The following is a 26,719-nucleotide window of genomic DNA, read 5'->3' as shown; positions in this document are numbered from 1 at the left end:
TACAACTTGATTTTTATTTTAAAACACATAAAAAGCGATTTTTTAATCATAAAAATCTAACATTAAAAAATAATAATGAAAGTTCCATCACTTCTTTATAAACAGTGCTGTTGAATGTTAAAATGCTGTGGGCTAATCTGTGAAAGAATAAACCCATTTTAGCTTTAAAAATCTTTCTACGATGCTAATAATTCTGAAACAGCACAGCAAGACAACATTGCATTGTCATCAAGTTCAGTTCTTTCCAATTCCCTGAGTCTTGAGAAGAATCCGCTGTGGTGATCTAAATACAACATTTAAAACTCAATATGGCTAACAGTGATCACGTGTACAAACCTGAAAATTATCATGACAGAGAAACACAGCTGTGATTTAAATACAACTAGGGCCAAACTAGGCATTATTCTATTCACACAATTAGCAATGATATGAATCATTTTAAAAAGTAAGTTGCAGGTGTGGGAGCCCCGATCCGGACTGGGACATTGGTTTGGGGCAGCACAGCTTTAACTCTTTGTCCCCAATGACAGTCCCAATCCACGTGAGAGGCCTGTTTAAAATTTACTTTTAAACAACTACTCAAACAACCACTAGTTGAATGGGTGGCAACAAGTCTTTGTCTGGCTCATAGACTGCCAATAACCTTTCCTTCTGTGAAATGTTGAAGAACGCTTCGGTTCAGATACTGCTCATGGGCTTCATTACCTGGAGTATTATGGACTGAGATTTAGCTTCGTCTTTATGATAAAACTGCTAACAGGTGAAGGGGAGTGACACTGGAATGTATATTGAGGACAGAACCAAAGTAACAGGATGATGTGGTGTTGGGTCATGAGAGTAACTTTTGTGGTTGTCTCTTACTTGGTACTCTCATAATGAAAACTGACTCAGGTTGGTATTGCCAAGGCAGCCACAGAAGCTACATTGATTCCTGTTGGAACCTGCACAGACATGACCAAGTCAAAAATCATGTTAGGTCCATAATAGCTTTGGGTAAATGCCAAGACTGCATTGGAGCATAAAGATCAGTGCTGATGAATCTGACACGAGGAATCGGAATTATTTATATGAATATGCTGGGTGGGATTAAAGGATTTTGGGGCTCAGTGAGTGCCAGAAGAGATGAAGAAATGCTGAGGTCAGGAATCAATGAAGGTTGCTGGCAACCTACACCTGGGTTCATCCTTCATGTTATTTACTCTTACTTCACTGGGAATACTTGACAATCTCCTCTTTGTGATGGATGATGAAGATGAACACATTGTAGCATGGCAACACTTCTCTGCTATAATGCCATTTGAACAAGACTGACACTGCTCTAGCTAAAAACATTTGTGACCAAATGAGGTAGAGCTCAAATCTAAGACAGGTTGTGCATTCTCCGAACCCATGCCAGTAGGAGCTTTGCCTGTGACCTCTAGATGTTTCTGGACTCTAGGCTCTCTTCAGTCCCGGCCAATGACCAGAGTGGAGCTGTCATGCAAAAACTCCCAAAGGATCACAGGTCATCTATCCCTGTCCTATCCAAGATAAAGGGATGTGAATAGCCAGCATTTCCTATATGGGACCCTTTTACCAAAGTGGTAAGTGCAAACAACCAGAATTCAGCCTCAAATAATTTCCGCAAATTGGTATTAAAATACCAAAACAATTCAGGAGTATAGCTGAACACAATCACATTTTGCCCCAGAAGTTCTCCTTTCTCCTCTGCGCTCGTTCTAGAACCTGAGATGCCAGTGAACTAGAAGCAGCAGATCGAGCAGATAGCTGGGACAATCGGTCATCATCATCTGTAAACATAACAAAGGCGGGGGAACCAATCAGATACATGGTAACAAGATAAGCAAAATATGCTTAGGGGCTTGCTAAAATGGACATTGTCCTCTTTAGGAGCTGTAAGGTTAACACAAACGTACCAACAAACATATATTTATTTTCTACACTGGGGAATTAGGAGTATATATGGATAGTGAAGCCAGATTTAGATTGGTTTTTAAAATTATGACATCTTCAAAGCTTCCTGAACTGTATGGTACTTTAAAAAAAACACACACACAATTATACTTTTTAAGAGCAACCTATTAATATTGAAACTAGAGGTGCTGTATTTTATTTCTGAAAGGACCAAAAGCATAAATGAACACATCGGATTCCAAAGTATGCTTTCTTGTATTGGTGCAAACTCAGTCCGGTGGAAATACCATTTTACTTTCATTGACAGTTAACATGGGCCACACTTTTGACCATACTGCGTGGGGTGAACTTAGCTGTAAGAAGATACAGATGTAGCAACAGCACACACAAGGGGATTGAAGCTACGGAAAACTCTACGGTGGAAAATATTGCTTGCACCCCAGTTCCAGGAAATCAAAGCATGAGCCAAGAGGCATGCCACAACATCTTCTGCAACACTGCAAAGAATTCTGAGGTACACTCTTGATTTATGCATCACTTCCAATGTGCACTCTGAGTAGCCTCTGGCTACCATGTAACTTATGCGCTGCACATAAGGAGAGCAAAGCAACCCTGCTGCATGTAGCATGAACTGATAGATGGACATACTTACCCATGAACCATACGTTGCTCAAATCCACACAAAAGTAAGAGTTTCTACCAAGTCACTATTTCTGTAATACAACATCGTCAAGAGTTTTGCCTGCCATAATCGCAAAAGACCAAACCGGAAAGCTATTGAAAGAGCAGCTGCCTGGTTTGTCTTTATATGCTAGTTTTGTGGTCCTAAGTTGCACTAAGTTTCTGAAAGAGTTTGCCTGAGAAATGTTCAAAAACACTGTATGCAAGAAAAATTACAGACTACCTCCATCACTATAGTTCCTTTCCTGAAACTACCATTAAAGAGGTGCCAAGACTCAGCACCTAAGCACTGCACAGTAAATGTGTGCATTTAAAATTAGATAAAATTTCAGATACTAGCTTTTCTGCTGCTAATCATTTGTTTTCAGTAGCAGAGCAACTGTTTGGCAACGATCTGTCATCTCAAGAAGAGTGATGAGACTGCAGGGCATTGCTGAAGACCTGGTTGACTTTAGAGGCTTTCTGTAAACATTTATAGTTGCTTTGCTGAGCAATCTGCACAGCCCACACACTTTTCAGTCTGAGCTATTACTGAAAGCTGCTAAAAGAGCCAAGTATCAGGTGGACCTTACTCAGAAGGTGCAGCAGTTTCTATGATATTTGCATATGCAGCCATTAATTCTGAGCAAGTACTTCCAAGCATCTCCCGTCTCAATCTGTGCAATGGGGCATTGCAAGCTAAACAATTCCTCTTTAATGGCAAGTGTTAGGGATGATTCACACATTAATTCAGAAGTGCTAAAACCAAAGAACACAGATTTTTCCGCCTCTTTTTTTGTGTGTGTACAAGTCATGACCCTACATCAAAAGCTGCCAAGCTACAGAGGTGGAAAGAAAACTGAGTATTTCTTTTTATGTGGTTGTGAGGACCGTTTCTCACCAACAGTTCCCCATTTGAAAACTATGTAGCATCGTTATTCTGTACAGGTTTCACTGTCTCAGAAATAATTGTGTGATTTAGCCTGTGGTCTCCTCTATTTATCCACTTTATGTTTGCCTGGGATTCATATATAATGAGCCTCAAGAAATTCAGTGGAGACCTGAATGACCCTACTCTCTCCTTGTCCTAGGCCCTAGATGGTAGTTAGCATCATAATTCCAGTCAAGCACTCCCTTGATCTTATTTGCAGTTCAAATCTAAAAGGTGCATTTAGGGAGGTCGTACAGTTTGAAAATATTTGATCAAATATGTGCTTTGTCGTCTCAAGCGAACAATGCAATGAAGAAGAATGGTTAGAGGCAAAACAGAAACCAAACCTAAGATGCTACGCACAGACAAGGGATGGTAAGGCTGCTAAGGGACTACTACAAGTAGCAGACATGGTGTTAAGTTTTGTAGTCTTCAAGTTCCAATTGAGTTAGTAAATCAGGGCATACTAAAATTCTTTCCTCACGTACTTATGATCTTGGAATGGTATAGCTACAGAGGTCTACACAACAGCTTTATTCAGATGTTAACACTTAATTGTGGTGAATACTGAATACTGTGCATTGAAACAAGCCAACTTCAAACCATACTTAATGAAGCTGGCTTGTTTCAGCTGACCATGATTAAGGTTAACCACAGTTTAGGGTCTGTATGGCATGTTTCTGACCTCCTCCACCGTGGCCTGAGGAGAGTGCACAAAGCCAAGGCTCACTCAGGACTGCTCTTGTAGCTCTCAACCACAGCTAACACTACATCCAAACATAATCAGTGGGATGACATACAGTGGAACCTTGGTTGTCGAAAGCTTTGGAAGTCGAATGTTTCAGCTTTAGAAGGCCAACAACCCAGAAGTGAATGCTTCCGTTTTCAAATGCACCTCAGAAGTCAAACAGCTTCTGAGGTGTGTTTCTCCATTTTTTCAATGGATTTTGCCTACCGGCAATTGCACCTCAGTTGCTGAACATTTCAGAAGTCAAACGCTCTTCCAGAACAGATTATGTACGACAACCAAGGTTCCACTGAACTAAAATCAAGCCATGGGATTCTATATTCATCACAAACAAAACAGTTCACTGCATAACACATGCATATACATTCTCATATTCATACACGTGTGTGTGTGAGAGAGAGAGAGAGAGCGCACGCGCAAGACTAGTTATATATTTATACACACACTTTTTAATAGTTTGAAAAACATTATCTCACTTTCCTCCCAATTTTTTCTCCTCTAGGCTGAATGTACTCTTCATTTCTTTTTCCTTATTGCATATCACACAGTTTGAGAGAAATTATGCAAGTTTACATTTATGGAAGGCTTTGATAGAATTTCTAAGTGCAAACATCCTATTTTAACTAAGCCAAAAGCATACAGAAAGCATACTCCAAATGACAGCAACAATATGTGAGAAGGTTCCATTAGCATGAATTAGTATGAAATATCTATGTTTACAACAGCTTTCATAGTTCCTACTGAGGGGGGGGGGGAGTAGAGGAAAGTGAAATACAGAATTATTTGTTGTTGTTATTATTAATAATGACATTAATAATAAATGCCTAAAATTTATTAACGGCTCTAGTTATATTTAACATGGATAAAAGAGGGGAAATACCTTCATCATTATAGTTTCTCTCCTGAAGTGGTAATTGCATCCAGCTCCTTTTAGGGCTTGCAACACCGCCTAAAAAGAAACAGCATACAACATTGCATTTCTCCAGTCCACAAATACTTTACCTCCTCATGGGAAAGCAATTAAGATTTTACTTTTAAACACAAAAGTGCCAATATACCATATTTTTCCGTGTATAAGATGACACTTTCTGCTAAAAAAACAGGCAAAATTTGGGTGTCATCTTATACATGGATAGTGAATGCAGAGCGGGAACGTGCGATTAATGGCAGCAGCAAGTAAAAGATTGGCAGCAGCAATTGGGCAGGTGATTGGTGGCTGCGGCAAGGCCTGCTGGCGATTGGCTGCGGCTGCGGCAATTGGGCAGGCGATTGGCGGCTGTGGCGAGGTGGGCAAGCGATTGGCAGCTGCAACAAGTGGGCGGGTGGGCTGTTGGTGGCGGCGAGCGAGCAGACAATTGGCGGCTGCGGCGAGGTATGTGATCGGCAGTGGCTGTGGAAGTGATTGGCAGTGGCAGGCAGGCAGGTGAGCAATTGGCAGAAGTGACCTTCCCCACCCCCCCAAAAAAGCTAAACAACTTAATTTCGAAATTTTGGGTTTAAAAAAATAGGGGTCGTCTTATATATGGGGGCGTCTTATACACAGAAAAATACGGTACTAATGTACAGTTAACGTTCTTCAACAATGTTGGTCAACAAAGCATTCCCCCAACATATTAACTCCTTCAGATCGCAGGAAGAGGAAAGCTGTAAGCCACCCCTGTTCTTCCCACAATCCTGAATATAATAGCAACCATGGAGTCAATCATCATCAGAATTGCAGGCGAGGGAAGAGTTAACCAGCTGAGGAAGGGTTACCCAGCAGGGAAAAGAGGGCTAGAACAGAAAGAGTGTGAACAATCTGCGGTCCCACCCCACTGCTGGCAGATCACCTCCAAGAGAATTCAGGTCCTTTTGGGGGAAAGGCTGCATACTCCTGCTTCCATTGATATAGTCTTTTCAAGGCTCTAGGAAAAGATGCTGGCAAGTCAGAAACACAGGCTATATGCGTAGTCCAAACCCTGGCCAGGGGGTATCAGTCTAACAGAACAGTAGGGCCAGGGATGCATCTGCAGCCCCGCCGCTCAAACCAGATGGGGCAAAAGGTGGGAGGGGCCAGGCAAATCCCTGTGCCAGGCTTGAGCCCAAATCGGGTCCAATGCCATCAAGTGGCCTGATGAGTATGCATGACAGCCAGTTGTTATGCACGTTAGCCGTTCAGCTTGCATTACTCTCAACATATACACTGCTTTAATATTTTATATCAGAGGATGGTATATAAATTTGCTGAGAAACATATTTAATAGAAAGTTTCTGCATGCTTAAGGGAGCTGTCTACTTTTGGCTGTTTCAGTTTTTCAGTGTGGGGTCACATTGCAGAGTAACAGGAGATACTTGGGTATTTTTCAATGTACAGATTCACAGAAATTAAGAGCTTCCATTGCTGCTCCTGCCAAGACCCAGAAGCTCTTATATAAAGCCATTCTACCTATCTAAAAAAGGTGAAAAATTGTGTAGAAAGTAAGCCAACCGTTATGCTGAAACTCAGGATCCCTAAGCATTCCTTGAATGCGGCACGATGGACTCCAATAGGGCAGAGAAGCATCCTTGGCTGATTTTAAGCCAGGAACTTTTGTTGCCTGCCCTGAATATGCTGAAGCTGGAGAGCTTCTTGCACCGGACGAATCTCGGCTGCACCACTGATCTTTCCTCAGAGGCAAAGGGTCCACAGTTTTCAGCCCAGCAGCTGGGGAAGGACTCAGTGGCGTATCCTCTTCATCCTGAAAAGACAGAGTTGAAAAAAGACCCTGTCACGTTGTGAAAAACTGTGCCAGTGCTGTTCACAGGAAATGAACAAGACTGTCCTTTTCCACTTAGTTAGCTATGTCTGGCTGCAGACACTGAAGTTACTTTCAATGAATGTCACATTTAACTGATCACTTCTGCACACACGAGTCCCTCAAACTAGTTTCATGAGTGCATAAATGCAGGTTAATAGCTGTGTACGGAGGAGTTTGGGGCCAGTGAAAATAGAGGGGGGAAAGAGCTGAAGGGACTGCTGTTGAGATCATCTAGTCCGTCATTTTTAGAGGGACACGGGTGGCACTGTGGGTTAAACCACAGAGCCTAGGACTTCCCGATCAGAAGGTCGGCGGTTCGAATCCCCGCAACGGGGTGAGCTCCCGTTGTTCGGTCCCTGCTCCTGCCAACCTAGCAGTTCGAAAGCACGTCAAAGGGCAAGTAGATAAATAGGTACCGCTCCGGCGGGAAGGTAAACGGCGTTTCCGTGCGCTGCTCCGGTTCGCCAGAAGCGGCTTAGTCATGCTGGCCACATGACCCAGAAGCTGTACACCGGCTCCCTCGGCCAATAAAGCGAGATGAGCGCCGCAACCCCAGAGTCGGTCACGACTGGACCTAATGGTCAAGGGTCCCTTTACCTTTACCTTTAGTTAGTCATTTTAGAAATGATCAAAGATTGAATCGCATAAGTGGAGGTAGGAGCCTCATTCCGAGCCTCCATCTCCAACCGTCAAGTGATAGGGATGGTTTACTATGACTTAATTTCACCAGAGGGAGGTACCAGTGGTGAATTAGTTTCAGATAGGCTTGCTTCACTGAGGCTGAGCTTGTCCTGTTTAGCACCTAAACTTTGGAAACTGCATTCAATAGCATCTAATACAAATCTCAGACCGGCCCATTCCTGCAGATAATGTATCACTGGCACTCATTTTCAAAGGCTGTCAATCAATGGTCTAGGGAAGGCCATTTGCCTAGCATAGCTACAGGCCTATAGAACTGTTAGTCAATTTTGGGGGGGATCAGGAATAGCGTCATAAGCTGCTCTGGGGGATTTGGGGGCCTTGGGGGCTCCATCTCAAATAGATCCCCCTCTCTTGAGTTACCAGCCTCCTCACACATATGAAATTGGTTATAATGTCCCAGGCAGGTGATTCCTGGGTGATCCAGGAAAGGGTGTAGTAGAGACAGCCGGGAAGCCAAGTACCCCTGACTCCTCTTCCACACCTCAAGCATAGTGGAAAGAAAAGCGTTCTCCAAATCTCAGATCGTCTGAGGAGGGGCTGATAGGAAGTGCTTTCAGTCTAAAGCCTGCACTAAAACACTCCATCAGGGGTTAGTGCATGTCTGTGCAATGTTTAGCAACTGGAATACATAGTCTGTTATTTCCCCCTTTACTTCCATGACATTTGTTTGATAAAACTATAACTGCTTCACGGTCTTCAACAGATAACACTAGATAATTTGTCATTTTTATTCAGTAGACGTGAAAACAAAGAAAGTGAAAACAAATGGTAATTCTAAGCAAATTTTAAGCAAAACGTACCACCCTGTTAGATTTTCTTTTCAAGTCTTCCCTTGAGATTTGACTTGCCAAGGCATGCTTTTCTGAAGACCCCTGCCTCACATGCAGCGAGGATGAAGGCTTCACTTTTGGAGGAGATACTAAAACAGCACCTCCTACAGGAATAAAAGAACACACTATTGTTAATGCTGAATTTCCAGATATAAATTGCTTTGTGTTCTTTTTATATTTAAAGTGTGTGTGTGTGTGTGTGTGTGTGTGTGTGTATCTATATGTCTCTGTCTTTATACTGTATCTATATCTATGAATCATTAAATTGTTACCAGCAGCTGGTGTTGTAAGGTCATGATGTGTTCTTTGGGCTCCACCAAGTGCCCTTAGCTGTGGAGTAGGAAGCCTGCCGCCCACTTGTGAGGATACCAAAGAAGACTCTGCCATATCACCTGGAGCATTCATGTTTTCTTCTCTGAAAAATATGACAAAACATACAAATATACACATGGTAAAAAATGTATCCTCTAATTTATTGGTGGCCATAATTAATAAATTGAAAAGTCTTATTTTGTTTGCTCTCCCAGGGAAAGTTCTACATATTATATAGGCCATGAACAAGAGAGAATGAAAACCACAAGAGAGCCTTCAAAATATACAATTATATCTTCATTTCTGTGGGTTTGGTTGGTTCCCACAAATATTCTAGGTAGACTGCTTAGGAATTTTACACGTTCGGTCCAATAGACAGAATCATTCTTTTTATCCAATCTAAATTATTAATGGCTGCCTTACACCCATTATTCATTGGCCTCACAGATTTCCAAAAAGCCCCCTCCCTTTCACCATTATGGCCCCCATAGTGTTATCTTTAGTGCAACTTCGACCCCCAGTAATACTGGTTTTCTACCTAGTTTTCCTGTTCTTCTCTATCTTAAGAATGTGTCCTATCTTAGTATCACCACAAAACAGTCATTATGCTCCTAGTTATATTTGTACACCAAAACTGGTCTGGGACTGTAAAAAATTTCATTTCATTTCATATTTGTACACCAGCAAATGAAGTTGGATCTACCTTGTTAACTTTTCCCATTTGTGTTCTTTATCAATATCAAAGAGTGAGCACATACTTTTTTTAAAAAAAAAAGATGCTTTCATATTTAATATGCTTTGAAGAATGTCACTAGCTGTATCTCTAAACCATTATCTCATGATTCTCATGTTACCAAGACATGCGTTGTCAGCCATTTTCCAGCTGCTTCCCATAAGGAGGAAAAAAACTAACATGGAAAGTAACTTTCAGCATGGTTTTTAGAGCAATTCCCAATTTGCAATATGAGTAAAATAATCCATGTGTAAAATAATCCAGCAGGAGGTTAATCATTCTTTCTTGATACAACTTCAAAACATGGTATGGCATTACATGAACAAGCCTTGTACTCATGTGCTCCCACCACAACGTCCCCTGGCGTACTATGCTTAATTAGCTCATCACTGCATCCAAACAGGAAAACCATGGTTTATTGCAAGTCGTGCAATTCAGGTTTAGCAACAAGTGGCAACCAACAGTTTCTGAATGAATAGTGATGCTAATTAGTAAGAACAAAAAAAAAAACTAGTTCAAACTGAAATAGTAATTTCTAACCTCATTCATGTACATCGATTTGATTCCTCCATTACATAGTGAAACTGTCATTGCCCTACTTAACAGACATTGCGTGTAATTGTCATAACTGAATGACGTTGGTTTGAAACATAATTTTAGATACTTACACTTGCTGGGCGTCTGTATTGGCATCCTTATCGTTTTCTTCCAGTTCTTCGATCTCTTCCGGTTCCGGCTTACGTTTCGCCCCCTCTTCTTCCTCTAATGCTGGTGACTGATTTTCCAGTTGCTCATCATTGCCTGGTTTGTCCCAAACCAAACGCTGTTTGACTGGAACAGTGGCAGCGTCTGACATGCCTAATTTCCCAGTGCTGTTCAGCTGGAACTGTTTTGGCAATTCAGGATGTGGCAAGAGCTTTCTCTCACGGACGCTGTATAAAGAGGAAGCAAGCAGTGCAGTGAATTCAGGATGTTCCCTTAGGTATTCAGAAATATACTGATCGGACTCAAACATATAATTAAAAGCAAAACTATCATATAAACTCTGATAAGTTTTATACTTCATACCAACATACACATAGTTCAGCTTGTAGGGAATCCGCTAGGGTTTTAAACTTTTAAACGAAAGCCTTTGCAGCCAGTATTCAAAAAATTGCATAACCAGTACTGTAAGATCAAATGTGCTCTGGGGGGCTTCAGGTCACACGAAAAACACTTGAAACTGAGATAACTTTCAAGGCAAGTTTGCGAAATGGCACTGAGGATTATTGGTTAAATAAAAAAGCCAAAAGCTCATTGGACATGCCTGAGCCTAAAGTAAGTCTTTGAATTCCAACTCCTGTGTATGTACTGTAATGCAGAATTTTAAACTTAGACATAGAAGAGTTGATATGACTGCGGCTTCCTACTGAACCTCCTAATGAATAGGGCCAGAAGGGAAGTCTTCCCCAACCTGGTGCCTTTTCAGATGTTTTCAGCTAGAATTCCCATAATGTTGTTGTTGCTGTTTAGTCGTTTAGTCGGGTCCGACTCTTTGTGACCCCATGGACCAGAGCACACCAGGCACTCCCGTCTTCCACTGCCTCCCACAGTTTGGTCAAACTCATGTTCGTAGCTTCGAGAACACTGTCCAACCATCTCGTCCTCTGTCGTCCCCTTCCCCTTGTGCCCTCCATCTTTCCCAACATCAGGGTCTTTTCCAGGGAGTCTTCTCTTCTCATGAGGTGGCCAAAGTATTGGAGCCTCAGCTTCACAATCTGTCCTTCCAGTGAGCACTCAGTGCTGATTTCCTTCAGAATGGATAGGTTTGATCTTCTTGCAATCCATGGGACTCTCAAGAGTCTCCTCCAGCACCATAATTCAAAAGCATCAATTCTTCGGCGATCAGCCTTCTTTATGGTCCAGCTCTCACTTCCATAATACTTCCCATAATACCTGAATATTAACCATGCTGGATTGGGTTAATAGGAGCTGACACCCAACAACAACAACTGGAGGGCACTATAGGGTCACTCAGTTACTGGATTCATTTCCCCTCTTACCCCCATGTAGCATGTTCTTGTGTGGAAGCACAGATGTACAGCCTGCAAAAACCGGTCTTCACACACATACTTCCAACATGATCTAGAGATGCTGAGCACTTGAAATCAATTTTACATAGGCTACAGTCACGTAACAAATTTTCATGGAAGTATTTGTCATTAAAATCAAAGGGTTCTACTTCTGAATAAATATGTTAGGGTTGTGCTGCTAATAAAATAGCTATGCAATAAAGCCCACTGAACTTGATTTCACTTCTTGATTTAAAAAGTTTTCTGCCACACAAAAAATATTAATACACACACACACAAACATTCATATGTTTCATTACTAACATTGTGGAGATGAAAAAAGGGAGAATTTCATGCCAAGAATGGCCATTTTAGCACGTTTTTTTCTAGAGCAGTCCTAAATGAATTCAAGATCACTGCACAAAGCGATATAATTGGAATATTAGAGGCTGTAACCACAAATTGCACTCATTTAGTGAAATGAATATTCCATTTCTTAAACTATCATATTCCGGGTTGGCTTATTCCACACAGAATCCCTTACCCTGCAAGATCTAGAGCTCTGACATTGTTGCTAATGATTTCTTCAGCACTGGAATTCGAGGACAAATCCCAAAGCCTGTTGTTATCTGACAGAATCTGATTTAAATGATCTCTGGAAAAGTGAGTTCCCTGGACCCTTCGCCTGTAGGCCTCTGCTTTCTCCCGAAGTTCTTTCACCTGGGTATGAAGATTTCACAAAGTTGGATTTTTTTATTGTGGTCTGTAACATTTGTTTAAAACTATTAATTCATTTAATAGTCACAACTGACAGCACAGAGCAGCGTGTCACAGAATACATGTACATGACCAGCGGCAGCACCAACAAGGAGCAGCATATATAAGAGTGCAGATACAGTTTTTAAAGCAAGCAAGAGTTACAAGCGGCCAAGCCCAAGCACAGCTGTTAAATAAATTATGCAGCAAGCACAAAAAGCCTACCAGCTATACATTTGCTTAATGCCACATTGTATTTCATTTTGAAGGTTCAGAAATGTTATAATTGCTCCAAGCAGGAAGAACTTAGATGCAACCAACCTCCATATACCACATGGTATTTAGGGTGTTTTGAGAACCCTAAAGAAAGTAACACAGAAATAAAATAGCATTTATTTACTTATTTGATTATGTTACAGTAAATGAGATTCAATCTCACATGAAAAACGATCCCTTTCCATCTGTTGGGATTGTGGTGTTATCCTGCCTCCTACAGTTCACTTTACAAAGAATGTGATCTACTCTCCTTATGACTTGTTTTGAATGGCATTCTTAATAAACATCCCTGTTTAAAACTATGCGTTATCAGTAACCAATCTGACACTTGCAGGATTAAATATTTGCATGTGTATTTCATGTAGTTAATGTTAGCCATGAATATACAGAACTATACAGAGCCCTAATTTTTACTGGTGTATCATAATTTCTGCAACAACACCTCTACAATATCAAAGCATTCAAATTGTTAGCATTATGTTAATAGTTAGAAACAGTACAAACATAAGGTCTTATGTTTTATGAGAGAAAACCCACTGATATTAACGGCTAACTTAGGTCTATTAATTATTATGGGTCTACTCCAAGTAGGATTTAGTTGGCTATAACCCATAGCTTTTACTTCCAGGCACTGTACAGTCATGTTTATTATTATAAGCCACGTCACAAAATCCAAGGAACGGAAAATCTTAGTATATTAACATATTGACCAAGCTAAGCAAGCTTTAAAATGCTTTCAAAATTACCTTTATATATTTCAGGGAATAGGATTGCTGGTATTTGCAGCACAATCTGACTAGATAGCAAAGATCAATGAGAAAGTCACTCTGTGCTTAAATTAACACACACTGAGATCTCCAAATATCAAGAAATTTGAGAGCTTTCTGACATCTGTCTGTAAAGTTTCAGTACCCTTTTACTAAACACAGATTTGGGAATTTGCTATTTTAAAGATCCATTTTTCTGCATGCAAAAATTGATTGAAAAGCAAAAAACTGTAGCAGAAGAGATGCATGCATGGTCAGAGCAACTGGGCACCTTGGGAGGAGATGGGAATGGATATTGAGAATGCCTGTGGTGAATTATGAAGAAGCACAAAGAACACCTAAGTTTCACTATCCCAGCAGGTCATAGGCTCCAGAAATCCCTACTGTGATTATGAATTGCCCTGTATTAATATTTCAGAAGTCTAATTTGAGGTGAATTTATGCCAAAAGTAAACATACACTTTACAAAACACATAAGCAATTGTCTTCAGGCAACAGCTCTCTTGGGAAGGCTTTATAACTATACTTTCACGCTGTCACTCAGCAATTTGCAAAGAGTCTCTTTGGGGCCTGAAGCCCAGTGTTACAGAGGGTGGCGAATATTAAACACTGAAGCCCCACCTGAATTATTCATTTAAAGCAATACTGTACCACTTTAAACAAAACTAGACCTGGACAGTGCAAAATGATAGTCAGGAACCTATGGGTTGTATCCAAGCAAGTCACTGTACAAGCAAAACAACTTCCATGAGTGCAACAGGATTCCCCTTTCTCTCCTCCCCCACCCACCCCAAATATGATGTGGGGGCCCTCCCAAGCCTCTTGAGCAGTTTTGGGAGTAGGGCAGGGGATGCATGGGGAGAGGAGAGGGAGGGGAAGTTCCCCTGAACTTGTGGAAGCAGCTTCCCTTCCGAAATGATTTAGTTGGATTCAGCCCTAAACCACTGCCACAGGTAATGAAGAACCCCACCTCACTGATGCTGTTGCATAACTTCTTCTGGAGAAATTCAGTGAAATGGTTCCCACCACCACCAATTTGTCTGCTCACAAATAAGGTGGAAATACTCAAAGTGATGACTCACCTGATCAGGTTTGTTTCCCCTGATACGTAACCAGGCTCCATCTTTGTACATATACTGTGCTGGAGACAAGAAATTTGATCTGTATTCTGTGTTCATTTTCCTGGGAAAAGCAAGTTCACAGGGTGGGGAGAGAGATTTATTATTTTGCAATTATCTGATAAACTTTGTCATTGCTTCCCGCCCCCCTTTAAATCTTTCATCCTAATATTAAAGAGAGAAAATGTTGTATGATATAGGTCCAGGCAAAACTCTGGGAAATAAACATTACCTGTAGGAGAAGTGAGCAATTAGCAGCAATTCATTTGTAAAAAGAGGCACACTCTGTCTCAAGTCCACCTTGAAGATATGGGGGGATTGGCTTCACTCAGCATAACAAAAACCACTCAGCACATTCTAAGATGCACTGCTCTTTTATTATATTGTTTCATGTATTGAATTTGGTTCCTAGGATGAGCTGTTGTTACCTCTGGCTTAGTTCAGCCATGACCAAGATGGTTCAGGGCATAGTCTGCCACTAATGTCCTCTGTGCATCTGCAAATCTCTCACTTAGTTTAGATAGAGCTATTACACTGTACCCTATTAAAATTATGATATCCTATTTAGCCACAATTTGGAGATAAATCTTTAGCTTCCTCCAAGATGCTAGATTAAATGAATTGGGCAAAAGATTCCTGCACTGCAGGCGGTTTGACTAGATGACCCTCATGATCCCTCCCAACTCTACAATTCTGATTTTAAAAGGTGCCACAAGACACTGCTGGTTTGCTGCACCAGACTAATGTGGCTCCCCCTCTAAAACTGTCATATGATACTTACTTAATATTTCTATGTAATCCAAGTAACCTATGTTTTTGTTTTTTCAGCTTTGCTTCTGATTTGCTTAGCTTTGATTGATCTTCTGCAGTCTTCAAAAATGTTTCCTTTTCCTTTTTCTGAAGCAAAAATTTCAGAAGCACATTATTAATTTTTCCAGAGGCCTCTACAAACTACATTTCTATCAGACATTATCTTAAGTCTGGACATTTCTCAATGTACCAGCAGTTTCGGGAAAATTTGAAATGTGAAAATGTTCAGATATATTTAATTGAGGAAGAATGTTTAGTTGACATATTTTATAAACAGTAGTATCTCTCCAGCGTTTCAGACAGGGATATTTCCCAGCGTGACTTGAAGACGCCAGAGATTGGACCTGGGACCATCAACACGCAAAGCAGTTGCTTTTACTACTGAACTTTGGCCCATTACCATATGGGAAGCATCAAAATGAAATGAAATGAAGTAATATCAACCCCAGTGTTTTGTTTTGTTTTGTTTTGTTTTGTTTTGTTTTAATGAAGTTCAGTTTTAGAGACTTACTTTTTAAAAAAAAAATCTTTTTTTACTATGGAATTAAATTAAAAAATACAAGCAGCAAAAAGGAAGAACACACATAACAATACATGATAACTAATTAGGAAGAAAGTGAAATTCACTTTAGTATATCATGGGTAAACCTTTGGAATAATTAGAAGAATACAGCCTAAGGGGGAGCTTATTAGGAGACTTTGCATGTGTAAGTTATGAAGCCAAAACACGGGGGGGGGGGGGAACAGTATGTATTTGTACTTTACTGGAGCGTGATTAGAAGCTTGAACAGCTTCCACACAGTAGATAAATGAAGATCACAGTGCCATTACATCCTTCTTAACATTGCGGTTCCATGCTTCTTGTACTCGCTCAGTAACTTTGCACAGAAACATGGCATCCCAAATGTTATCAATCCATTGCTAAAGGTTCAATGAAAAGATAAAATGCAACACTTTATAATTTTAAAAAATCCTTATAATTTTTTTAAAAAAAACACTTCTTTCCCCAATCAGAGTCACCAGCTGAGAATCTAACGTGATCCTGATAATCTTCATATATATAAAGTATTAACATCAAAAGTTACTTGAAATCGTTTAAAATTACTTAAATATGAATCTGTAATACCTTTTCTCCAGATGAAATTTCTACAGGTTCAGATGCAGGACGTTCTTTCTCCTCCAAACAGCATCTCTGTTTCAGTTCTTTCACAGGGGGTGAAGCTCTGAAACTCCTTTCATATTCAGTTTCAGGAATAATGACAGGAGACTTATATGGAGGGATGGATTTACTTGAACTGTGAATAAACTTTGGTTCAGAAAAGATGTTAATTTGTTGATTTCTAAAGCTAAATTAACAGTGCAATCCTAACCACCGTTACTCAGAAGCAAGTTCCACTGAGTTAAAGAGGGCTTATATCCAGGTAAGGGGACTAGGACTGCAACCTAGATCTTGCACTGAAACCAGTGACATTTAATAGTGCTTAAGTCTCCTAGATCACTCAACAAGGTTATAATGAATTGAGAGATCTATACTTCTCAGTTGTTATGGCACTGATCCAGCTAAGTAAAAACAAGTCATGCTCCCTGTCAGGGAACTGCCATCGGAAGGAAGGGAAGTGAAAGGGCTCACACAGGTTGGGAGAGACTCAGCAGCTGAAGAGGGAACCAGTAGGGGGAGAGGAGCTGAGCTGAGGGAAAGGGAGCTGGAGGGATGGCTCAGAGACACTTCCAGCGAAAACAGTGGGGAGGTTTCAGGACCTCCTGTAGGGACACCCACTCCTCGCCGGAAACTGTCACGCAGAGAGTCCAGAAGACGTGTTTCCGTTAAGGAGCTTTTATGTTGGAAGCGATTCCGAAAGCAACCACTGTCGGAATCTGCCAGCGACTGACGGAGCCATGTTTAAGGGGCTCCGTTACAGACAGAGGTTTGCAAACTTGACCAAACTCTGAGGGACTAGGATTTTACACACAAGCAGCTCATCGTCCCATCACAGCATTCCGACAGTCTTCGTGAGCAGCTTGTGCAGGAGAAGGCATCATGAGCAACCCAGCCGGAACCGGAGAAGCAGGAGCTGGAGCGGGTCCAAGCCTGGAAGAAAGGTACCGGGTGTTGGAGGTCCAGCTAGCGCTGCAGACGGCGAGGCTTGAGGAGAGGAGGGCTCAGGATGCAGACAAAAAGGGGAAAGACACCCAGCTCGTCAGAAAGGTACCAGGATTGGTGCAGAAGTTTGGGGGGGAGCCCAAAGACTATCATGGCTTTCGGACAGAGATGCAATATGCCCTCAATCTGCAGTTTGATGAATTCCCTGACGAGGAATCACGAGTGGCTTTCGTGATTGGGCATCTTGAAAAGGGGGCGAGAGACTGGGTTAGACCCCTGATGGCAGCGAATAGTGACGTCCTAAAGGACACGATGAAGTTCTTTCGCGCCATGGATCTGATGTTTTCCAGCGATATTGAACAGGGAGTGGTCCGCAGACAGTTAATGGCTTGCAAACAGGGGAGCCGATCTGTCCGTGAGTACTGGACTGAGTTCACCATGTTGATCCATAAATTGGGGTGGGATCTATCGGCGGAACCCATTCAAATGCTCTTTGAAGAAGGGCTTTCTTCGGCTGTGAAAGACGAACTTTCCCGGGCGCCCAGGGCGGAGTCTATGGACCAGCTGACCAAATCAGCGCTGACCATAGGAGCGCGCCAGGAGGCGAGAGCATTGGAGAGGCGGGAAGGGAAGGGGGAACGTTGGAAGGAGTTCCGCATTCCAGACATTCCAGAGCCAACTTTCCCGCCGGCAGAGCCGATGGAAATCGGAACAGCGCGCGCGCGCGCAGTTTCAAAGCCCAGTGAGGGGGGAAAGAAGGAGGGAAAAGGCGCCCGGAAATGCTATCTCTGCCAACAGCCAGGTCACTTTGCCAGAGTCTGCCCCCAGAGGAAGGAATGGCAAGGGATGGTAGGAGCTGTGGAGGGAAGAGAGGAAGAAATACCGAAGCAAGTAAAAGCCAACGCCTGGCTGCCACCGTCGGGGCACAGCAGCCAGGCCAAAGAGCAGTGAAAGTGCCCACGCCAGAACCTCCTAAACCCGCCCTAGTGATAGAAGTGGCGCTAGAGCTGCCAAACGGACACCCTCTAAAGATAAAGGCGCTGTTGGACTCAGGCAGCTCCTGCAATTTCATGAGCAAAGAGTTTGCAGCTGAACATCAGATACAGACGATCCCTTTAAGCAACCCCCTGCAGGTGACCACGATCGATGGCAGGGAGCTGTTGGGAGGAGAAGTCAGCTTGCAGACCGTCCCAATGATAATGAAGGTGGCAAGGCACACCGAACTGATAGCGTTTAATGTGGCCACCTTGGGAGGAGCTCCCATTATATTGGGGATGAGCTGGCTAGCGTTACATGATCCGCTGGTGGGCTGGCATCAGAGAGTGGTTTCTTTTGGTTCAGCACATTGCTTAGAACACTGCAAAGAGGGAAAGGGTTTGGCAGGGGCCCAAGCCACCCTAGCAGGGACTGAAGTAACGGAGAACGTGAAGGTACCACGACAATACGCAGATCTCCGCGACGTCTTCAGCGAAAGGGAAGCTGACCAACTACCCCCGCATAGACCCTTTGACTGTCAAATAAATTTACTCCCTGGGGCACAGCTCCCTGTAGGCAAGCTGTACGCCATGTCAGACAGAGAGATGCAGGAGCTAAGAGAGTTCATTGACAAGAACCTGAAGAGAGGGTTCATCAGAGAGTCCAGGGCGGTGGGGGGCAGCCCAGTGTTTTTTGTGGATAAAAAAAACACGAACAAGCCGAGGCTTGTGTGTGACTTCAGGGCCTTAAATGCAGTGTCAGAACCAGTGGCTTTCCCTATGCCCAGGATTGACGACATTTTGACAAGGGTCAGGAAGGGAAAGATTTTTACTAAACTGGACCTAAGGGGGGCGTACAACCTGATACGAATAAGGAAGGGGGATGAATGGAAAACCACCATGTTCACCCCTTTGGGGGCATTTGAATATTTAGTTATGCCCTTCGGCCTACAAGGAGGCTCCGCGTGCTTTCAATCGTTTATGAACCATGTCCTGGGGCCTTTGCTTTACAAGAATTGTGTGGCCTTCTTAGACGACGTGTTGGTGTATTCTGAGAATGAGGAGCAGCATGTGAGAGACGTCAGAGAAGTGTTGAGCAGGCTGCAAGCCAACCAGCTGTGGGTGAAACTGGAGAAGTGTCAGTTTCATACCAAGGAGGTGGAATTCCTGGGGTATCGCCTGTCAGACAAGGGATTGGCCATGGATCCCGGCAAGGTCCAGGCGGTGCTGGAATGGAAAACACCTAAAACAAGGAAGGATGTGCAGAGGTTCCTAGGATTTGGGAACTTCTATCGTAAGTTCATCCGAAACTTTGCCCACCTGACGGCGCCCATTACGGACTGTCTCAGCAGTAAGAAGAAGTTCGTTTGGACTGAGGAGGCGGAGCGAGCATTTGAGGAACTAAAAAGGGCCTTCGCCTCGGAACAACAACTCCTGCATGTGGATTTACAAAAACCGATGAGAGTGGAAACTGACGCATCAGACAGAGCTATTGGGGCGGTGCTTCTGCAGCCAGGGAAGGAGGAGTCAGAGTGGAGACCGTGTGCTTTTTTTTTCGCGAAAGCTGAACAAATCCGAGAGGAACTACACGGTGTATGACCGAGAACTACTAGCCATTCATGAGGCGTTCCGGAGATGGAGGCACCTGCTAATTGGCGCACAACATAAGGTGCAAGTGTGCACTGACCACAAGAACCTAGAGTATTGGAGGACGGCACGAGTGCTCAACCAACGGCAAGTGAGATGGGCCCAGGAGTTCTCCAAATTTAACTTTGAGATTTGTTACGTGCCAGGCCCAGAGAACATTAGGGCGGACGCTCTCTCACGCAAACCTGAATATTTGGAGGGGGAGGGAGCACCCGAAGAGAGACATGTCATTCCAGAGGACCGCTGGGTGTGTGGGGCGGCATTGGTGGGACAAAGAGAACTGGTAGAGGAAACAGAGAATGATGAATACGCCCAGAATAAGCTCAGAGGTCTTAGGGGTGAGGGAGAGGAACCAGGGGGTTTCGAGGAAAGAAATGGAGCTTTGTATTACAAAGGGGCACTGTATATCCCTGAAGGAGACTTAAGGGGGAGGGTACTCAAGCAGTTGCACGACAGCCCCACGGCGGGGCATTTTGGACAACACAAAACCATGTGGTTGGTCACCAGGGAATTTTGGTGGCCTAAGGTGAGGGAAGATGTACGGGAGTATGTAAGAGGGTGCGAGCAATGCCAGCGAGCCAAAGGGGAGAGGCGGGCACCGGCGGGGCTATTAGAACCCTTACCAACCCCAGAACGACCTTGGGAGGCAGTGTCGATAGATTTTATGACTGATCTGCCGAAGTCCAAGGGGAAAACAGCCATCATGGTGGTGGTAGACCTACTAACAAAGATGTGCCACTTTGTAGCCTGCTCGCATGCAGTCACGGCGGAAGAGACAGCGAAGTTATTTGTAGAACACATTTTTAGGTTGCACGGGGTGCCATTGAGGGTGGTCTCAGACCGAGGAAAACAATTTACTTCCAGGTTCTGGAGGAAGCTCATGAGCTTACTGCAGGTGGAGGTCAACTTTTCGACTGCCCGGCACCCTGAAACCAACGGGCAGGCGGAAAGAGCAAACGGGGTCCTCCAGCAATACCTGAGGTGTTATGTCAATGACAGAGAGAATGACTGGGTAGAAAAGTTGGCGCTGGCGGAATTTGCCTACAACAATGCCGAGAATGTGTCCACAGGGATGAGCCCCTTCTTGGCTAATTATGGGTGTCATCCCAGGGCTTTCCCAGGGGGAGAAGGGGAGAGATGGGGTGTCCCGGCAGCCGAGCATTTTGTAGAAGAAATGGAAGCAATCCATCGTCAGCTCCAACTCAACTTAGAAAGGGCGAAGGAAGAATACAAGAGGCAGGCAGACAAGAACCGAAGGGAAGGTGAAACCATAAGGGTGGGAGATAGGGTGTGGCTGTCAACCCAAGGGTTGCCGTTCAAAGGAGGTTGTAAGAAATTAAGACCCAGGAGATTGGGTCCCTTTGAGGTCATTCAACAGGTCAACCCAGTGGCTTTCAGGCTCCGGTTACCCAACCACATGAAACTGCACCCAGTATTTCACAGGTCGTTACTGTCACCGTATGAGGGGGGACGAGAAGGGATGGCCACTCGGGGACCGGTCATAGAAGAAAGGGAATGCAGCAGCCATGTGGCAGAAATCCTCGACGCCAGATGGAAGGGGGATCAGGTGGAGTATTTGGTAGCGTGGGAAGGAGAACCGGAGTCAGAAAACACTTGGGTAATGGCAGAAGATATCAATGACAAGGTATTGATAGAAACGTTCCATCAAAGGTTCCCAAGGAAACCTCAGCCTGTGGAGAGGTTCCGGAGGGAATACTTTGGGACCACCGATGAGGAGGAGGAGTTGGAAGGATTCTCGGAATCGGAAGGGGAAGGGGAGATGGACTCTGAGGAGGAGGAGTACTTCGAGACCAGGAACCGCAACAGGTGGAGAGAAGTGTTCGGGACATCGGAAGATGAAGGAAGTTCATTCCGGGGTTTTGCCTCCTCACCGCCCGTAGAGGAGGGGGCGAGAGGGGATGAAGGGGGCCCTGGAGGGGAGGTGGATGTCAGGGAACTGCCATCGGAAGGAAGGGAAGTGAAAGGGCTCACACAGGTTGGGAGAGACTCAGCAGCTGAAGAGGGAACCAGTAGGGGGAGAGGAGCTGAGCTGAGGGAAAGGGAGCTGGAGGGATGGCTCAGAGACACTTCCAGCGAAAACAGTGGGGAGGTTTCAGGACCTCCTGTAGGGACACCCACTCCTCGCCGGAAACTGTCACGCAGAGAGTCCAGAAGACGTGTTTCCGTTAAGGAGCTTTTATGTTGGAAGCGATTCCGAAAGCAACCACTGTCGGAATCTGCCAGCGACTGACGGAGCCATGTTTAAGGGGCTCCGTTACAGACAGAGGTTTGCAAACTTGACCAAACTCTGAGGGACTAGGATTTTACACACAAGCAGCTCATCGTCCCATCACACTCCCCAATGATAACTGCTTATCTGTGGGATTCTACCTAGTAAAATACTGTACATAAGAGCGGTGCAGCAATAAAACTGCTAGCACATTTGCAAAGATAAGCAGGATCCAGTATGGTTTCAAACTTGATGGGGGATGGTTTGTTGAGATTCCTGCATTGCAGGGGGTGGACTAGATTACTCTTGGGGTTCCTTCCAACTCTACAATTCTATGATTCTATAAAACAGATTCCTCATATACTACTCATGTAACATTTATGCACCACGCTTTGGTGTATCAAGACAGAAATCCTATGCACGTTTAACTGGGAGCAAGCTCAACTGAATACAGTGGAACTTATTTCCAAATAAACCTGAATATAATTGCAATGAAAGTACATCAATATTATTTTATGAAAACCGAACTCCTATACAAACCTAAGTTTGGAGAAATCCCCAGTTAATTCAGTGAGGCTTACATTTAAGAAAACTTCCAGGTACAGGATGATACTTTACAATAAGAACCTTACTTTTTACATGCTTGAAAGTTACCTGGTCTGCTGCAAGCACTAGAGACAACTTTTGAGGAGTTTTCCAAATAAATTGCCGTTGATACTCAGAGCTTCTAGGGAAGCTACTTGACCATGGAATATTCAGGCCTGCTTTCCTCTGCAAAACTCTGTTAAGCTGTCAACAAGTATTGGCAATGAACTTGGGGAAAATATAACTTCCTTTCCTCTAACAGTGTTTGAACCTTAAATGAGCTGTTTAAAATTAGTGTAAATATTTTCTTGGATAAAGCTGATGAAGGCAATGTCATACCATCATATTGTATAAACATCTCTGAAATATATACATTTCAAAGACAAATCTTGCTTCCATTCATATCAATGACAAAATGTGCTTCAACAGTACCATAACCAAACCCCTTAATGTGTTATAATTATGACAGACCTACAATTTTTAAAAGAGCAATTTTTAAACATTTCACACAGAAATTCACTTCAACTGCTGCTCTTGTGTCTTAGCTTCTGCTTCCAACATCAAAACAAGAAGAAATTTCAGTAGTCTCACCTCACCGTCTTTTTCTACCAATTCCTTTTTGGTAGATAGTGGTTTTTTGTTTATATGCCCTATTGTTTTGGGTGGTGACATCTTGCTTTCTGCAAGAGCTACAGTTGATTCAGATCTAGAACTTGCAGGGCTGGAATGCACCTTTTCAGGAAGCCTGGGTGCATCAGGTGTTTTAATTTTTTCCTGATTTACATCATCTTTGCTGTCTTTTGTGTGCAACTCCAATGGCCGGTGGATTTCATATTCTGATGACGTATCTTTCTCCGAATTATTGTCCCCAATCCATTCAAAGGACTTTGAAATCTGTGTGTTGTGATAAGGCACTCTTCTCTTAGAAATAAAACTGGGTTCTCTTGCAATTCCTGCAAAACAGGAAACGTCAAATCTGTGCATTTTGAAAATCCTACACAGGTATCCACTTCTCAAGCATTATGTTATTTCTAAGCAGCAGTTAGAAAAAGGAGAGAAAGGGAAATGCAAATGGACGTCATAAATATGTGCTAGTTTTATTTAGAAGATCCTGCAAAAACACCTATGTGATTTTTTTGTAGTGGTTGAAACCATCTGGCACACAACTGGTAGTGACAGGATCAAAGCCAAAAGTGAGCAGGGCATCCGTTTCTCTCCCTCTGCTATGCACTTCCAACCCCCCCTTGCTACCCACATAAAACTGGGCTCAAGGCAACAGGTTGCCCAGCCTTGCAATACATAAATAGGTGCATCCAACCATGTCTCCCTGCTACAGAAGGCATCATCATTTATGTCCATTCTCCCATAGTCACTGAATTTAAGCATGCAACATTGTGCCTCCATTTTTCCTGGAAAAATATTTTTGGTTTTTTTGTTCTCTTCTTAGAAAATAATACTGCTGTCATGCAGGATGTCCGGGGGGGTGTAATTTATCTCTATACTATGGTAAAGTTTATAAAATTAACACACACAAAGCAGTAATTATACAGCCATAGAAGGACAGAAGGCCTAATTTGGCTTACCGAGCTCATCCGATCGAAGTCCAGCCCATCGGCATTTTTGCTCAGGTGCAGAGCTACAAAGCCTAGACTGAGCCGATTTCCTCCATTTGAAGTTCCTCTTGTACTCACTCAATCCCTACGGCAAGACAAAAACGTGGAAACCAGTGATTTGATGCCGTACTATTTCAACAGCTTCCATCGAACCTAACTCTACTGCAAAGATTCCTGTGAGTACACTTGCTCTCTCTTTATGAGATCTTTTTTCTTGAGGGACAGGACATATTGGGGGTCATCCGCATGGGAGTTTAATACATAGCTGAACCTATTTGTGTCTCACGTTGCTGTTGGGGTTTTTTTTTTTTTTGCAAGCCCTGCTACCTTTAAGTTTTAAGCACCACATCACCAGCATGAAACCCCCAGGTAAAAGTTTCCCTATCAACGAACCCACCTCCACACCAAGCAGAAATGAATTTCCACCGGGCACACAACTACTGAAGATGCCAGAGCCCTGAATGCGAGATGAGTGGCGGCCCTAAAGGTTTTGCATGCCAACCCAGCCCAGCTGGTGCCCACATACTAACCCATTCATAGCTCCAGTGGGAGCGGACTCACTCCCACGCCTGCGCTCACTCGGGGGCACCCCTCCTGCATGCTCCAACCCCAGGCTGGGGTTAGGGCAGGTATAGGGCTTTGAGTGACAGCCGGGAGCAGCAGCAGGAGGAGGAGGAGCCTGGTTGCCCGGCTGCAGAACGCAACCCCACGGCGGCCACAAACGGCCCTTAAAAGTGACGGGAGGACACAATAAGGGCAGAAGCCCTTGGGGGCAAATGGATAAAAGCCCCCGATAGAAGAAAAGGTGGCGGCCACACGAGCAGCCGCGTCTCACCTTCCAGCGCACAGGCATGGCTTTAAAACGGAGCAGAGGACGGAGCTGGGCGGCCGAGGCGCTCCGGGACGGTTACGGGGCGGGGTGGCAACGGGGGCAGAGGCAGGACGCGGCCGCTTGTAAACACGGCCGTCGCCTTGACGAAGCGCCGCGGCCTGGCCCACCAGGCCCGCTCGGCGCCTGCGCGGGGAGCCGACCAATCACAGCGCCCGGCTTGGCTTGCCTCCATCATCTCCCCGCTTGAAGATGCTCTCGGAGGGATGGTCTCTGCTGCGCCTGCTGCTGCTGCTGCTGCTGCTGCTGCCTCCGCGCACGAAGAAGGACCAAAGTTGCCCCGAGGGAGGAAGCGGGCGCTGGTGTCTCCGCGCGCAGTTGGGCTTCAGCCCGTGCATCTTGGCAAGAGAGGGGAGGAGTAGTTGCTGCTCTTCTTCGCTCGCGCAACGGGGTTGCTTGAAAACCCATCTGCGCTTCTTGCCGGATTGGGGTGGAGTGGGGGGTGTCGTGTAACTATCGTATCTAGAGAGGATGCATTTTGTAACTAGATCGGTTTTGGAGTCCGGACATTTGTCTCCTTCCTTTCCACCTTCTCCTGTGATGGAAATCGAGCTGAAAAGAGCTTGCTGTTGAAAGATGGCAGAATTAAAGACAAAATCCTAGCAATAAAACGGGTGCTTGTGAGGTAGGTTAAGGTTAGGATGTATTTTGAATTTTACACACACATACACAGCATAAATGAAGGGTGCTAAGAAGTTGAAACATGACTTGGGCAGTCAAAAGATATTTTGGTTAAGTTAGGTTTGCTCTGGTAAGTGTGTAAAATTGCATTGAAATAATAATAAAAATGATTGCCAAATACTTGCAGTTGTATTTGTTGTTGGCATCCGTCTGTCTCGAGAGGCAATGGGGTTCGCCTTTGTGGTGAAACAGCTGTGTAGCACCAAAGTGATGTCCCGGGCGCAAGTCTGGGCTGTGTTTTTGGAGGTCCTGGGCTGCCCAGATGACAAAATACCCCACCCCACCCCCAGGCCTTGCTGATGTGGTCCAAAGGAAAACAAAGCAATACATTTGGCAACAGCTTGGCTGCCGGAGTTACTGGAAGGAGGTGTACAAGGTGCCATCCAACCATCTTAGGGACTCCAGGATTTGTGTAGGGTTTACTCCTTAGCCTTTCCTTCTCCCAAAGATATCCTGGAAGGCAGTGGAGGTTTAGGAGTTTTCCTTCTCCTTGATGGGCTACCTTTCCAGGTTGACAAGCCCCATGTGCCCCTCACTTCCCTCTACAGCATGTGCAAAAACTGCCTTCTTGACCTTTGGACCCACTATTGGTATCATCTGCTCAGTCCGCCTGA

At 44.0% G+C, this 26,719-nt stretch overlaps 1 protein-coding gene across 3 annotated transcripts; it reads right to left on the bottom strand.

Annotated features, from left to right (window-relative positions):
- On the bottom strand, positions 1-25,553 carry MDM1 (Mdm1 nuclear protein). Of its 3 annotated transcripts, none has more exons than XM_081022448.1 (15): positions 25,371-25,553; positions 24,506-24,620; positions 23,514-23,875; positions 22,992-23,126; positions 16,512-16,691; positions 15,357-15,472; positions 14,540-14,639; positions 12,736-12,774; positions 12,203-12,378; positions 10,276-10,539; positions 8,835-8,977; positions 8,533-8,666; positions 6,721-6,970; positions 5,134-5,202; positions 1-1,790 (listed from the first exon to the last, which is right to left on the bottom strand). In XM_081022448.1, exons 1-15 carry the CDS (start codon positions 25,386-25,388, stop codon positions 1,675-1,677), a joined length of 2,217 nt encoding a protein of 738 aa, XP_080878574.1. In that variant the 5' UTR covers positions 25,389-25,553; the 3' UTR covers positions 1-1,674. The 3 variants fall into 3 exon arrangements, with proteins under 3 accessions (XP_080878574.1, XP_080878576.1, XP_080878575.1); XM_081022450.1 differs by having other exon boundaries at positions 6,868-6,970; XM_081022449.1 differs by lacking the exon at positions 12,736-12,774.
- Positions 25,554-26,719: the final 1,166 nt, after the last annotated feature.

Source organism: Podarcis pityusensis (genome assembly GCF_964106645.2).
Source record: "Podarcis pityusensis genome assembly, chromosome: 10".
Taxonomy (NCBI): domain Eukaryota; kingdom Metazoa; phylum Chordata; class Lepidosauria; order Squamata; family Lacertidae; genus Podarcis; species Podarcis pityusensis.
This window is presented reverse-complemented; position numbering and strand designations above follow the sequence as displayed.